The following is a 14,046-nucleotide window of genomic DNA, read 5'->3' as shown; positions in this document are numbered from 1 at the left end:
GGATTCCGACTTGAGAGGAGACGTGATTCATGGGAAGAGTGCGTTAATGAGAGGAAGGAAGTTCAGGGAGGAGACGGGCTGAAGGAGAGAGAGAGGGGAGGTTTTGCTAAAAGAGCTGAAAAATGTGTGGAGTCTGCTCAGCGCTTTCATGTTCGCAATATGAATCATGTTTTATTGCAGAGATGTTTGTTTATAAACCATACTGTATATTACACACGTCAGCCAAAGCTCCAATTCATATACATTTAATTTAGATTGTACAAAACCATCTTTGTCCAGCAAATGAACTCATACACACCTTTTTTTAATGTTATTATTACTTATCCATTTGCAGTGATCTTCTTTAAATTGTTCACGTCAGAAAACAATCGCACCATTTAAGTTCTATACTTTAGACAACCAAGTCCTTTGCCTGCTCGGACTATAAAAGCAGATAACGCTGCATATTTTACTTCGTTAAAGAACACGCAGGCCCCAGGCCTCAAGGTTTAAAAAAAAAAGTTAAATACACGTTTAAGAAGAACATTTCCAGCAATTCCACAAATGTTTTAAAAAAAATGTAATTCAACTTGAAAACAACTAAATTCACCTCCTCCCCTTCATAACACTTGCTTTATCCCTCGATCACTTACTCCCTAACAAGTCAGTATACACACATAACAAACTCTTTTCCCTTCTTCTTCATTCCACATCTCTCCATCCTCTCATAAACCTTCAAAAACACCTTTTTCATAACATCTCCATCCCCAAAAAAAGCCACCACAGATTTATAATGAAGCTCATTCTAATAAATAGCTCCAAACCTCATCCAACCACATGCTAAAGCTTCTCTGTAAACTCCTCCTCCAGCTGGAATCCATTCCAACGTTTTACATCCCCTCAGCCTCTTCAAACTTATAAATTATCACCTCATATTAAAGAAAACAGGTGTTAATAATTTAAAAATCGCTGATTCATTCACAGAATTTCACATTGCCAGATGTGATCCAGATGTCAACCCCGGTCCGACGTCTTCAGCAGGCCTGCAGGATCGGCTGGTAGGGCTCCGTCAGGACCTTGTAGCGGATCTTGGTGTTGGTGACCGCCCCGTGTTTCTGCCGCAGGTGGAGACGCAGCTGGCTCTTGTGGCGGAAGTGGAGGTCACACTTCTCGCACTGGAAAGCGAGAGGTCGACAGGTTAAACACCAGCGTCATGATGTCTTACACGCTGTTGTGTGTAGAGGGCAGGCTGACTCACAGTGTAAGGCTTCTCTCCAGTGTGAATGCGCAGATGGCTCTTCAGGGTCTGCAGGTGGCGGAAGCGGGTCCCGCAGGTGTGGCAGGGGTACGGTTTCTCCCCCGTGTGGATCAGAACGTGGGCCCTCAGGTGGGCAACCTAACACCAGGACCAAGCACACAAACCGGTTTACAAGTGGGACAAGATTCTGGCGTCAGGTATGAAATGTCCCACAGTAATTCACAATTTTCAAACGTTAGAATATAATGTTGTTCAGGTTTGAAGCGTCCAAGAATTTTTTTGTTCTCTCCCTTTTAGAAATAATTCTTGTTTTCAAAGAAATCCGGAATAATAGAGGTGCTTTCAAATGTCAGACTGGATGAAACAGGAACTACTTTATTACACCTGACAGGCTTTTACATCACTTTTTATGAGGAAAAGAGGAAACGATCTCTGTCACCTGTTTGCACTTCCTCTCCCATCAAGCGTTCACACACACACACACACACACACACACACACACACACACACACAGCGTTAACCCTCACCTGAACAAAGCGTGAGCCGCAGGTGTCACAGCGGTAAGGCTTCTCCCCTGAGTGGATGCGAGAGTGAGTCTTCAGGTTGGCCGGTCGGTTGAACTGGGCGCCACACACGTTGCAGCGGTACGGCTTGTCACCTGCCGGGAGGGGTCAAAGGTCAGCGTCAGGCAATGGTTTTAAAGAAAGAAGGAGAGAATGGGGGAGAGATGTTTATGGGCTCACCCGAGCAGACAGTTTTGGCTCCTTGGATGTTGCCAGAATAACAGTAGGGCACGTAGAAGCTCTCACGCTTGATCACATGCTGTGCGGCTTCTGGATCAGTGGGGTGCAGGTTTGGGAAGACTGAGGAGACAGAATGTAAAGATAAACAAAATATTTCAGACATATGTATGTGACGTGGAAGAGGTTTGGCTCATACCTGTTCCCTCCTTGTGAGTGGGAGGTGCTGTTGGGTGGTCCACAGAGGGGGGTGGCCCGAGGGGAGGGGCTCGGCCAGAACCCTCGTAGCAGGAGGCCTGCCCCTGTCTGGGGAAGGAAGATCCATATTTTCATATTTGCAAAAACATATTCCCTCTCACGTCTCATAGTATTCCTCATGTCAGCTCACCTATCAATCTGACCGGGCACTTCTCCAGACCACGCCTCCGTTGCTTTGGGCGTCGAGCCCATCCTGTCGGCAACGTGCGACGCGTGAGTTTGTGGCTCCTCCATGTCCTCTTCCTTCACCGTGGCGGCAGCACAGAGAGGGTTCAGCACGATGTACTTGTATTTTTTCCAGTTGCAGGCCTTCGGGTCCGGCGTGGCTTTGATTTCACTCTGGAGAGACAAAGTCGATTACTTCAATTTAAAATCAACCACCTCCAACGGGGTAACATAGGCCATTTTTACTCCCAGATGTAAGATTTGAGTATTAAAACTGACCACAAGGTTTTTGATGCAGGTGTTGGATTCTGCTGGAGAGTTTGGTTGGCAGCTGGAGCGGGCGGGGCTGTCTGGAGAGGGAGCGGGGCTGCCCATGAGGCCATCAGGCTCTCCTTTCAGCTCCTTTGACCCGGGCTGGCAGGTCGGGAAAACCCCTGGCTTGAGAAAGCCCACGACCTCCTCAGGGACCCTGCAGGAGGAACACAGGAAGTGCTGTAATGAGCTAAACCCGTCAACATAACGAGGGTAACCACAGTAGCAGCACAACAAGTCGATAAAACCCAAAGTCACACCGGCAGAGTGACTCTTCAGGTCATTAATCTCTTTTAATTACACACATAATCCTCCTACCTTGTCGCCGCTGCTGTTGGAAGGATTTTCGGGGGTCCTGTATTGGGCAGGTCGCCTCCTTTGGGGGCTACTGAGGCCACAGACACCCTGGAGTCCAGCTCCAGTTGTGGGTGTCTTGCACTCATTTTCTCCCTGCTGAAAACAAAGATTGCACCTTAAAAAATCACACCGGATTGGATATTTTTGAATCTTTGATGCTCTTCCCAATCCCTCACCAGTGCAGCTGCATGAAATCCCGGCAGGTGTTGGCCACGTGGTCCATCTGCAGGTACGTCGCGACGGTGAGCACCCCGGGGACGGTGGCGGGCGTCAGCGGGAGGCGGGAGGTGTACATGAAGTCGAGCAGCAGGGAGATGCTGGACGGGTCCAAGGTGTTGGGGAGGGACACGGTCATGAGCTGCTCCCCGTTGCCGCCGCGCCCCTGGAGCAACACGCGGCGGGAGTACAGCGAGTAGAAGAACCCACTGAGAGGAGAGAGGGAAAAGTAGGGATATGTTAAGTGTTTTCAGTAAAGGATGTAAGTCAATGCCGGAGCACGGACATGGGAAGAAAAAAGACAATGGGTGTAAAAGCAGGAAAAGTGAAGGGAACACAAACAGCTATGAGTCAACCAAAGGATGAGAGGAAAATGACACAAAGGAAACCAGGAGAACATTTTGCCCTAATGACAAAAATATACTCATAACAACAGAGAAGACTCCTCCAGGAGGGACTATATTGTGTGGATGCGTCGGCCTTTGCACCAACCTGCAGGCCACGAGCACGGCACAGTGCGCCCGTAGGTGCACGTTGCCGACCACCAGGGTGGTGTCGGTCAGGACGTTGCGGTGCCGGAGTTCGTTCAGGTTCAGCAGCACGTCGTTGGCGTGGCGGGTGAACTCCTTCACGTATCCTTCCGCCGGGGCGGCAGACCTCATCTCCTGCACCCTCTCCGCCCTGTATCCTTCCAGTACTTCCATCACGCTCATCTGCACCTATGGAAGTTAGAAATGAAGCAAACAATCAATGTGCATCACTTAAATGCATGTATGAATGGGAATTCTGAATATTTAACTGATTTTTTTGTTCAAATATGCACAATAATGACCTACCTATGTGTGATTGATGGAATAAATAGACTGGAGTGTCCCAGACACAGCAGTTAGGTGAGACCAGCTCCCTACTCGTACCTGCATGAGGAAAGAAATAACAAAATAGAAAACATGAATTCTAGCTTTAATATTCATTATTTGCAAAATGCAGCAAAATAGATCAAACTGAGACATTCAATGCTGTGAAACGTCTAAAATTCAACCAATTCCTACATCCTCAATTACTGAAAACACTTGAAATCAAAAGGCGTGGATGTCCTCATCTGACAGACTTCTATGTTACCTTTTAAGGATTAATCAAGAAATCATAAAATCACAAACGTCTCAGCTGAAAACAAACAAGCGAGGCAGCCCATTCAAAAATAAAAACAGACCGAGAAAAATCCTTTCCCAACTCACCCCGACCAGCAGGGACGAGAACGGCGTTCACCACGCTGACTCCAAACCCCTGCGACTCCGTGATCAGTCTACAATCGAAGAGGTGGAGCGGGGGCTCACCCACAGTCTCCACTGGCTCCCAACGGCACTGTGAGGGGAGGCTGGAGGGAGGGGACTCTTTATAACGTCGTGCAGGAAGCCCCCGTACGACCAGGGCTGCTCGTTTCCTCCTTCCTCAATGGCCCACGCGCACACTGGAAGCAACGCAGGAAAGGCCCTGGCCCAGGCCCCGGGCTCCGAGTATTTTTAGTGGCCTATTAGTTTTTCTAGACCCCCATAGCTCGGAGCAAAGTAATGGCAGGAAAGCAAAGTGTGTTTTTGTGCCACGTTGAAATAATATATAAGAGGACCCCTTAGGGGGAGGCGGTACGTGGCTATCCAGGGGTAAGCCATCAGTCTTCCCCCACCAACGCTTTCCTACCCTCTCCAGCGCAGAGGAAGCTGTCTGAGAGGAAGCTGGAAGACCACCTTATTGTCGCATAAACAAGCCGTGCCCTCATCATTGAGATTCTATCTCATCGGGGGACTTTCTTTTAAATAATTCCTACATTTTCTTACAATATATAATTTCTCAGACTCCAAATAATGCAAATTCAAGCTGAGTCATTGCTGACCAGTAGAAGGGCATTAGTGAGTGCTCCACAACAGTGTCCGGAAGCCTCTGGCTTGCTGCATGAGAGCAGAGGCGTTGCGTTTACGAGGACGGAGAGGAAGGAAGCGAGGACCAAATGAATCGCTGTAGATGGGAGACACCTTCTCCTTGGTGTTGAAAAACAACCGTTTCACTCCGCCCCGGCCCACAGAAACGCAGCCGACAGATGTGCAGGAACTACACTCCTGAATGCATCCTGCAAAGCTGCTCAGAGACATGGACGAAAGAAAAAAAAACGCCCGCGCAGGACATCCGTCAATAATAAAGCGATCAGGAGACAAGGGAGGAGGGATGGAGATGGAGGTGGAGATGGAGGAGGGGGGCGAGGAGATGAGGATTTCAGAGGTCACGAATAGCCAAAAAAACAAGTGGAAAGTCACCTTATCGTGAACGCAGCGTCGGGTTCACGGAGAACAAGGCACGGATGAACTGTGTTTCCTTCACATCAAAGTATTTTACAGGAGGAGACGTTGAAGGAGGAGGAGGAGAGGTCGACTCAGACAACTGCACACAAAAAGCCAAGATTGCAGGATGGAACGTTTAATACATTTTTTTTAATTTATTTTCACTGATAGGATTCTTTAGTAGGATTGTTGACTGTATATGTCAAACAAAATAAGAAATTAGCTAGAAATTCTAGCTGTAATCAACACTAGCAATAAGTGTATGATAGTAGAGAACAGTACAGTAAAAAAAAATGAACCTACTTTGGGTGTAACTTGAAAAAAATAATTATTATGAAGAGCAAACAAATAACAGACAATAATCAGACAACATGACCATGTTTGGACAGAAATCCCTTTGAAAGAGATTCATCGGAAGTGAAGTGTTGTGCACGGCTTGTGCACGCGTGTCCTTGTGCTTTTATTTGTTTGGATGGAGGTCCGATCAATTGTGCGCTTTGTAAAAAAAAAAAGAAAAGAAAAAAAAAAACCATAAAGGAAAACAACGATTAAGAAAACAGAGAGGGAGATGTGGGTCTCGGCTACTTCCAGGCATTGTGAGAAGAACGGATGAAGGGGGGCGGTTGAGGAAAAGTGAGAACATTACTAAACAGGTTCACCAATAGGCGGAAGCCATTGAGTCCATCCCGTTGGCAAAGGCTTGGCAGGCACACATGGCGACTTCCTGCATGTTGCCCCCAACTGTCAATGCCCATCAGCAACCCACGACTCCCGATCAATCCACCATCAAACTGAGGAACTCTCTGCAATAAATGAAGAACAAACTCACTTTTGTGAAATTCCAACAGCAAAAATTCGATATCTCAACACCTATTTAACGGCTGTCACTCCTCGTCAAACAGAACAAAGGTGGGGATTCCCCTCCTCTTGTGGTTTCCTGGTTGCCTGGACAGAACTCATGTTGTTTATCTGATAATGTATGGGCTCGAGCCATGCTTTGACTTCAAACCCCCCCAGTCGGTGCCAAAGACGATGATGCTGGCTCCTGCAACAATAACAGATCTGCTTAAACGGCCCCTTCCTGTGATCGCAGAGCGCTGTGGACATATAAGGGCAAACCAGCACAGAGCCACTGGAGGGAGGAGCAGGAGGAGGAAGCGGGGATATCCCAGGGAGCAGCCTCGCTTGTTTGGCCACACAGAGATGGCCAGGGATATCAAAAAATAAATAATAAAAGTTATGAAACCCTTCCTTTGAAGATGTTCCTGTGGGAAACCAGTGGGTGCTGGGTGGAGTGGGAAGAAGAAGAGGAGGAGGAGGGTGGGGGGTAACAGCAGAGGGACAGTTGACCCAAATCTCATGAGCCACATAATAATAAAGCAAGCTTTGACCTCCATATCATTGCTGCTCGGTGGTAAACAACTGGGTTTATGTACTTGATGTTATCCCTCAAAACCCCAAATAAAATGACCTTAAATATTCATCAGACAAACTTAAATCAAGCACTTTTGGATGTACCCATAAACTATTCCATGCTTTAGTTTCATGCTTACATTATTTCAGTTCTATTGAGATTTATTTGATCTTATTTCGATGTTTGACAACTGTTTTCTTTCCTTTTTTTACTTTAAAGTCTGATTTTATTCAACATAAAATCCAGCCCCCAAAAAAAGCTTTAAAATCTGTGTGTCTTGCAGAAAGAAAATGTGCATTTAATTTGTGGTTAAGGGGTTTGGGACACACACACACACACACACACACACACCAGCAGTTACGTCACACGTCGGGAATGCACTGCAGTGAGGAGCTGCCGCTGCTGCTAAAGGCCTCAAGATCCGTCACAAAGTAGGTTAACGACGCCAAATGTAAAAGAAAGTTGTGTCGGGTCGTCTCCCCCGGACCCGCGGGCATCTAGAAGGAGGTCTAGGTCGCGTTTGCGAGGCTCGCTTCGGTCGGTAGGTGTCGGTTATTTCATTGTTTCCTCCCCGGTCGTTGAAGTTAGCCCCGGAGGCAAGGCACGAGCTTCTGCTCGACTCCCAAAACAGGCTAGCAAACACGTAAACAACCCTGTTATTAAAGTTAATTATTGATAATTATCCATCATTGTGGCTTGGTGTATTACTTGAGTGGCACGTTTCACTCGTGTCACGCGCGACGGACGGATTTAGGACGAGCAACCGAGCGGTTTAGTCCCGTCTGTCCCCCCGCACGAGACGTTAACGGCGCCCCCGCGGAACTAACGTTACTAACGTTACCGTTAACGACGGGAGAACACCGACGCGACGTCATTGTTTCTAACAAAGTGCTCTTGTTTTGTAGATGAGACTGACGGGACGAGGAGCGTCACTGTAAAAAGGTACTGTAAAAGGTAGGACATGCTAACGGATGCTAACGTTAGGGATGCTGTTTACGGATGTAGCTACTATCAGATTCCCTTACATGTGTTGACGTGGAGCCCTGTTGTCTACCTGTTGTTTTGTTAAATTAAACTAGCACATAAAGATACATTAAGCTTCATTGAGTCAAATGCGTTAAGCTAACCTCTTGCCTTCAAAATAAAAGCGTGGAAAACCCTCATTGTTGGAGAATATCAAGTGCTGTGTGTATAACGAGGAAAAGGGGATAAAGTCTGCATTTGCTATCACTTGTTTCAGCATAACGTGCATTATTTTTAATCGGTTCTCTTTGTTGCTGAAACGCTTAACGTGGGGTATTTTATTTTGAAATTTAAAAACGCCGGATGTCGTCTTTGTTTTTCACCGTGCGCTTGACTCTTGTGACTGTCACCAACTTTGACATTTCATGGGCTGCTACGCCTCCTTTGCATCCACTACAAGAGGCAATGTCAGTCATGTCTTTAATGGTAACCATTAACAACAACAAAATAAATAAATAAAGGAATATTAGTAAAAAAACAAACAAACCAAAAGGCTTACATGTTGCCAGCAAGCATTGTATTTCTCTACGTCTGCATCATCTTCTCATCCATCATTATAATCCTCTTACCAACAAGGATTTATGACAAACCACACGACCTGCATACAATCGGTCTGAGTGGGCTGTTAATTTCTCTCCTCTGACAATACAGATTTGTTTGGGTTTTCAGTCCATTTAAGCATCGTGTCAATCACACAGAGGCTTTTTAAAAAATGGTGTTACAGTGCGTGCTTCTTTTTTGCATGGAGAATTGATGATTGAGCTCTATTTTTTTATTATTAATTACACTAAACTATTGTCCTTGATTTGTGACACTTTCTATACATCCCTGTCATGTATATCAATGTATTCCCTTAACAATCGGTATCCTAATTGAGGCCGTTGGGTGCAAGTCAGCACTTTGTCGGCTCAGCTGTGCGCCGCGGCGTTGTTATTTATCCCACAGAGAATATATAATATTGTTATGAGCCAGGTGTTCACGCGTATGCAGACAAATATCATTACACAACGTTTCCTGCCTTGTTTTTGTCTCTGCTTCATTTGGAAATCAGTGAGACCAGCGTGTAAACACCCAGAGACAATAACCATTGTGGGGGGGTAACCACAGCTTTGCACCTGTTTGTGTGTCTGTGTACGGGGTCGCTGGCCGGAGAGCTCTTGCCATGAGTGTTTGTCTCAAAAGCGCACAAACGCACACGTTTTGTAGCAATGTGCGAGTCTGCGGGAAATCCCCGAGGCTGTTTTTCCTGCTCCTCATGTAGAAGCCCATTGTTCTATCCGTGTGTCCCTGTTGCTATAGGAAACGAGTGTGAAGCATCCCTTAGTTTCCATTGGTTACCTCTGACATAAATACAGCCACAGCTGTGCTCATGCAAATTAAGGATGAAAGATGAAAATCCTGCGTACTCACTCAACTGATGTTAGACAAAATGCATGGTACAGTCATATTACAGTATAAACCTAATTAATAGAACATGAGGGTGTTTAGCTGTCTCTTTTCAATCACAGAAACCTGCCATGTCTGGTCCCACCTGGCTTCCGCCGAGGACTGTGGATAGCCCAGAGCGAACCCCCCAGATGGCTCACTCCGCCGGGTCAGCGATCTACCGAGCCCCCAACAAGAAGGGGACGCCGGACTTCCGGCCAAAATATGGCGCCTATGACCAGAACGGAGGAGGAGGAGGAGGCGGAGGTGGAATGGCCAACAGGTACATGGCTACTGGATCCACAGGTGAGAACATACCGGAGTCACTAATCAGATCCAAAATAATTGCATTACTTTATTTACTTTCAAAGTTCACACACAAGGGTCCTTACAGTGAGTGCTTTTTGGTATCTGTTCTCTCACCTAAAGGTGGGCCCATTCATCATTCGTCTAGCGATCACTATTACGCCCCTCCCCATGGTCCCAAAGAAGAACGCACCTGGAGCCCTCATATGGACAGTTACGAGCTGATGGTGGGTGCATCTTTGTTTTACCTTCCTACATTTGGAGCTTTAAAGAAATATGTAAGCTGTCACCTTCCAAATACATCACAAGAAATGGGTCACAAGTCCTGTGATATTTTTAAGAAATGCACACTAACATGTTTCTTATGTCGTCAGCACCGTGGTCCTGAAAAGCCAGCGAGCTATCACTCCAAAATCGACGCTGACATCGACTCGCTCACCAGTATGCTCGCTGATCTGGACAGCCACCCGCAGGACTCCAGCACACAAGTAGGAAACTTTGAAATATTACACATGCACATTTGCCCACCATCAGTACTAAATGTATACATCTTCACTTTCCACAGCTGTACGACAATGTGCCTTATAACAAGTACCTCTCAGGGGATCACTACAAACCCGCTCACCAGGGCCCAGCCCCTCCTCAGGGTCGGCCATCCATGGGCTACCCCCCTCATCCCCAGAGCCAATACCACCCAGCTCCCCGCTACCCCAGCGAGCACCAGTCACCCCAGTACTCCACCTCCCACCAGCAGGACTACTACTCCTCCTCCCCCACCCCTAAGCCCTACCCTCAGCCCGTCCCGGCCTCCTACACCACTGCTTCAACTCCCACCGGGCCCAGGTTCAGTGTCCAGGTCAAGACGGCGCAGCCCGTCACCTACTCTCAGACGGGGAGGCAGGCGGAGCAGGCCTACACGCCGCCGCCTCCTCGCCAGCACGTGTCCCGCCCCCCTCCCCAGACTCAGACAAGTCAGCAGGGCTGGTACCCTCCACACCCCAGCTCACAAGCTCAGGAGATGCACTCTGAGGCGGTGTACAAGGGGGGCGGCTCAGCGCCTGGAGGGAGAGCGAACCAGGTTCAACTGTCCAAGAGAGGGCTGGAAAGTAATCAAACGGGGTCAGGGGTCGCACAGAGTCCTGCTTATCAGTCCAGCAAGGTAGGGACACATAATACACCTGGAGCCTGTTTACTGAATAAAAAGCAACTTAACATTTGAATTCAATAATAAAAAATGAGTTAACAAAATGCTGATGTTTCTAGAAGGGATTGTTTCTGATCTTTGTTCGTGTCCTCTCTTCTTCCAGCAGGGGTTAGCAACAACCAGGCCTGAGGAAGAGCTGGATCGCCTTACCAAGAAGTTGGTATATGATATGAACCACCCCCCCGTAGAGGACTATTTTGGTACAGTCACCACTCATTACATGAATGACTCATGACGCAGGGGGAACCTGCGTTCTGGCGCCTCGCAGTCAAACCCGACTCAGACATGTGATCCCTTGTGGGCTTTTTCAGGCCGCTGTGCCCGGTGCGGTGACAACGTGGTCGGCGACGGCAGCGGCTGCATCGCCATGGAGCAGGTGTTCCACGTGGAGTGCTTCACGTGCATCACCTGCCACGCCCGTCTCCGGGGGCAACCCTTCTACGCCCTCGACAAGAAGAGTTACTGTGAAAGTTGTTACATTGTAAGCAAAGCTAAAACATTAACCCTGCCTGTTTTTTTTTTTTAATTTCATATATATTATATCTTGGTTTTACTTTCTCTTTCCTACTCTGATGCACACACCTGTTTCCTCTTGTCAGAGTACGTTAGAGCGCTGTTCAAAGTGCTCCAAGCCCATCCTGGACCGCATCCTGCGGGCCATGGGAAAGGCCTACCATCCTCGCTGCTTCACGTGCGTGGTTTGTAACTGCTGCTTGGACGGAGTGCCCTTCACCGTGGACGCCACCTCCCAGATACACTGCATCGATGACTTTCATAGGTGCGTAGTCCATTCTTCCCTGATTTTCTTCTTGAACTAAGGTGTGAAGAGGAGTGCAAGTGTAAATGTTGATGCGTGTTCCCCCCGACAGGAAGTATGCTCCTCGCTGCTCAGTGTGTGGAGAGCCCATCATGCCCGAACAGGGCCAGGAGGAGACCGTGAGGATTGTAGCTCTGGACCGCAGCTTCCATGTTAACTGTTACATCTGTGAGGTGGGTCAGCTGGACACGATTAAATTACCATAATATCTACAGCGAAACCAAAGTTTTACATGTATTTATTGGATGAGTCCCCGTGAGAGTGTTTATTTGAAGTGTGTGTGTCTGTCAGGAATGCGGCCTGCTGCTGTCCTCTGAAGGGGAAGGTCGAGGCTGTTACCCGCTGGACGGCCACATCTTGTGTAAGAGCTGCAGCGCCTGTCGCATCCAGGACCTCTCGGCCAAAATCTCCACCGACTGCTAACAAAACGGCTTGCGTCCCCTCGGCACTCTCACTCTGGCGGCTCCGTGGACGGTCAACCCGTTATCCACGGCACAGACAGGAAATGGCCGTGCTTTGCTCCGGCTTGTGAGGTGCTTTTTTTTTTTTTTTTTTTTTTTTTGTTGCTCTGACTATGACATAAACGTTGCTATAGTTCCCTCTGTTGGTATCCAGCTGTAATTTCGTTTGCAGAGGAAATTTTTTTTTTTGTTGAGATGGAGTCCTGATGGAGCAACCGCCACACTAGTTTCCGTTCATTCAGATGACTACATTTTCTCTCTCTTTTTCTTTTTTGGTACACAGCTGGCCCATATTTCATATTTAGTCCAGTATTAGTGTGACAGTGGCCTGACCTGCAGGCAGCTTGGGCTCCACTTTACCATTTATCGGTACTGCTCAACTTATAGCTTGCACATTATTATCACTGTCAAAGACAATGAAGGTATGGAAGGATATAGATTTAGACCTGAAAAGTAGTAGTTGTGTTTTTTTTTTTTTTTTTTTTTGCATATAAGCAGCATAAGTGATAATTAGGCTTGTTTGAATCCAGAAAGAATGATGGGACCTGTACATTTGTAAAACGTCAAAGAGCAGAACTGCCTCAAAACAAGCATATTAAAAGCACATAATGCAACAACTGTGACTGTACATAACGGGCTGGTTTGACTGTGGAACTGTTCCCAGCTGTTTTGGAAAGCATGTAGCCTTTCGTGCAGTGAATCTTTGCAGAGAAGTAGCCTCATAGCAGGAGAAATGTAGACGAAAGGAATGTGTATTTAACCTTTTTTTTTTTTCATTAGCTTTTATTAAATGTACAATAATGACTAGAACATATCTCTCATACACGTCACAATATCATGTCTTCTAGTTGTTAATCAACAGGATTGTTGCCATTTGTTTTTTTTGTTAAATCATCCAGAATAACGTGTGTTTATACTCGACTGTTACATTGATGAAGATGATGGTGCAATGAAGTCAAACGCTTACTTTTTGTCTTAGGAAATCAGGGTGTTGGTCGCCGACGTGGCTCGAAAACATCCGATATGTGTAAAGAGTTTATACATGTGTGATTTAGAGGAAACTAAAATTATACTCATTTTAAAAGTATATTGGATTGATTTACTCGACAGATTCTTTAACATGCTAGTTATTCTTTACATTTGACGGAATAAAAGCGGAATTTAATGTGATTTATTTTCCCAGAAGAACATTGTGATTTTGTTTGTTTGGACCTGTGGATTTGATGTCTGTTCATCGTTGCACTCGAGTGGGCCGAGTTGTCGTTCTCTGACACTTTGGAACTACAGTATTGTACCTCCGTCTTCCCGTCCTGGTTTTGTCTTTGTGTGACTTAAAAGGGCTAGAAATCTGAAAGGCCTTATCTCAAGGATGTCGCTCAGTTTCACAATAATGATTTCTTTCTAAACTGGGTTTGTCTGTGAATTCTGCTTTTTTTTGTGATCATGCAAAAATGGTTCAGAGTAGCATTTTTTTTTTCCATCTCTTGTTAATTTATTTACTGTTATTAATCTGCTTTTTATCCTCAAGGTTGTTAGTGATTCATGCTTAGTGTCGTCTTGAAAATCCTCACCCATGCCAACTCACACGCGCATCATTTTGTTATTGTTACACTCATTTATCATCCTTTCTTTCTGTTCAGTTTGAAATGCTGTGACTTGGAGCTTGTAGATCAAAGCTGAGGGATTCACGCCGAGAAGAAGGTCATTTTGTACTGAATAAAGGTTGTTGAAGTAGAAATGGCAGTTAAGTTACATTAATGGGAAGAGCACGTTGACCTCAT

At 46.5% G+C, this 14,046-nt stretch overlaps 2 protein-coding genes across 6 annotated transcripts; one reads left to right on the top strand and one right to left on the bottom strand.

Moving 5' to 3' along the window:
* Window positions 1–229: 229 nt before the first annotated feature.
* bcl6b (BCL6B transcription repressor) lies at window positions 230–4,670 on the bottom strand. Of its 2 annotated transcripts, none has more exons than XM_084003638.1 (12): window positions 4,521–4,670; window positions 4,122–4,199; window positions 3,778–4,004; window positions 3,246–3,494; window positions 3,031–3,165; window positions 2,680–2,869; window positions 2,366–2,574; window positions 2,177–2,283; window positions 1,981–2,100; window positions 1,765–1,895; window positions 1,238–1,375; window positions 230–1,154 (listed from the first exon to the last, which is right to left on the bottom strand). In XM_084003638.1, exons 3-12 carry the CDS (start codon window positions 3,996–3,998, stop codon window positions 1,014–1,016), a joined length of 1,641 nt encoding a protein of 546 aa, XP_083859764.1. In that variant the 5' UTR covers window positions 3,999–4,004; window positions 4,122–4,199; window positions 4,521–4,670; the 3' UTR covers window positions 230–1,013. The 2 variants fall into 2 exon arrangements, with proteins under 2 accessions (XP_083859764.1, XP_083859765.1); XM_084003639.1 differs by having other exon boundaries at window positions 3,031–3,162.
* A 2,704-nt stretch (window positions 4,671–7,374) lies between these two features.
* On the top strand, window positions 7,375–13,675 carry trip6 (thyroid hormone receptor interactor 6). 4 transcript variants are annotated; one of them, XM_084003290.1, is made up of 11 exons: window positions 7,375–7,460; window positions 7,935–7,983; window positions 9,561–9,783; window positions 9,907–10,010; window positions 10,158–10,271; window positions 10,349–10,942; window positions 11,094–11,187; window positions 11,299–11,468; window positions 11,587–11,765; window positions 11,857–11,977; window positions 12,096–13,675. In XM_084003290.1, exons 3-11 carry the CDS (start codon window positions 9,570–9,572, stop codon window positions 12,225–12,227), a joined length of 1,722 nt encoding a protein of 573 aa, XP_083859416.1. In that variant the 5' UTR covers window positions 7,375–7,460; window positions 7,935–7,983; window positions 9,561–9,569; the 3' UTR covers window positions 12,228–13,675. The 4 variants fall into 4 exon arrangements, with proteins under 4 accessions (XP_083859416.1, XP_083859413.1, XP_083859415.1 ...); XM_084003287.1 differs by having other exon boundaries at window positions 11,091–11,187; XM_084003288.1 differs by having other exon boundaries at window positions 7,421–7,460; window positions 7,935–7,971; window positions 11,091–11,187.
* Window positions 13,676–14,046: the final 371 nt, after the last annotated feature.

Source organism: Eutrigla gurnardus (assembly GCF_963514095.1).
Source record: "Eutrigla gurnardus genome assembly, chromosome: 23".
Classification (NCBI taxonomy): Eukaryota; Metazoa; Chordata; class Actinopteri; order Perciformes; family Triglidae; genus Eutrigla; species Eutrigla gurnardus.
Note: the sequence above shows the minus strand (reverse complement) of the source record. Positions and strands in the feature narration are given on the sequence as shown.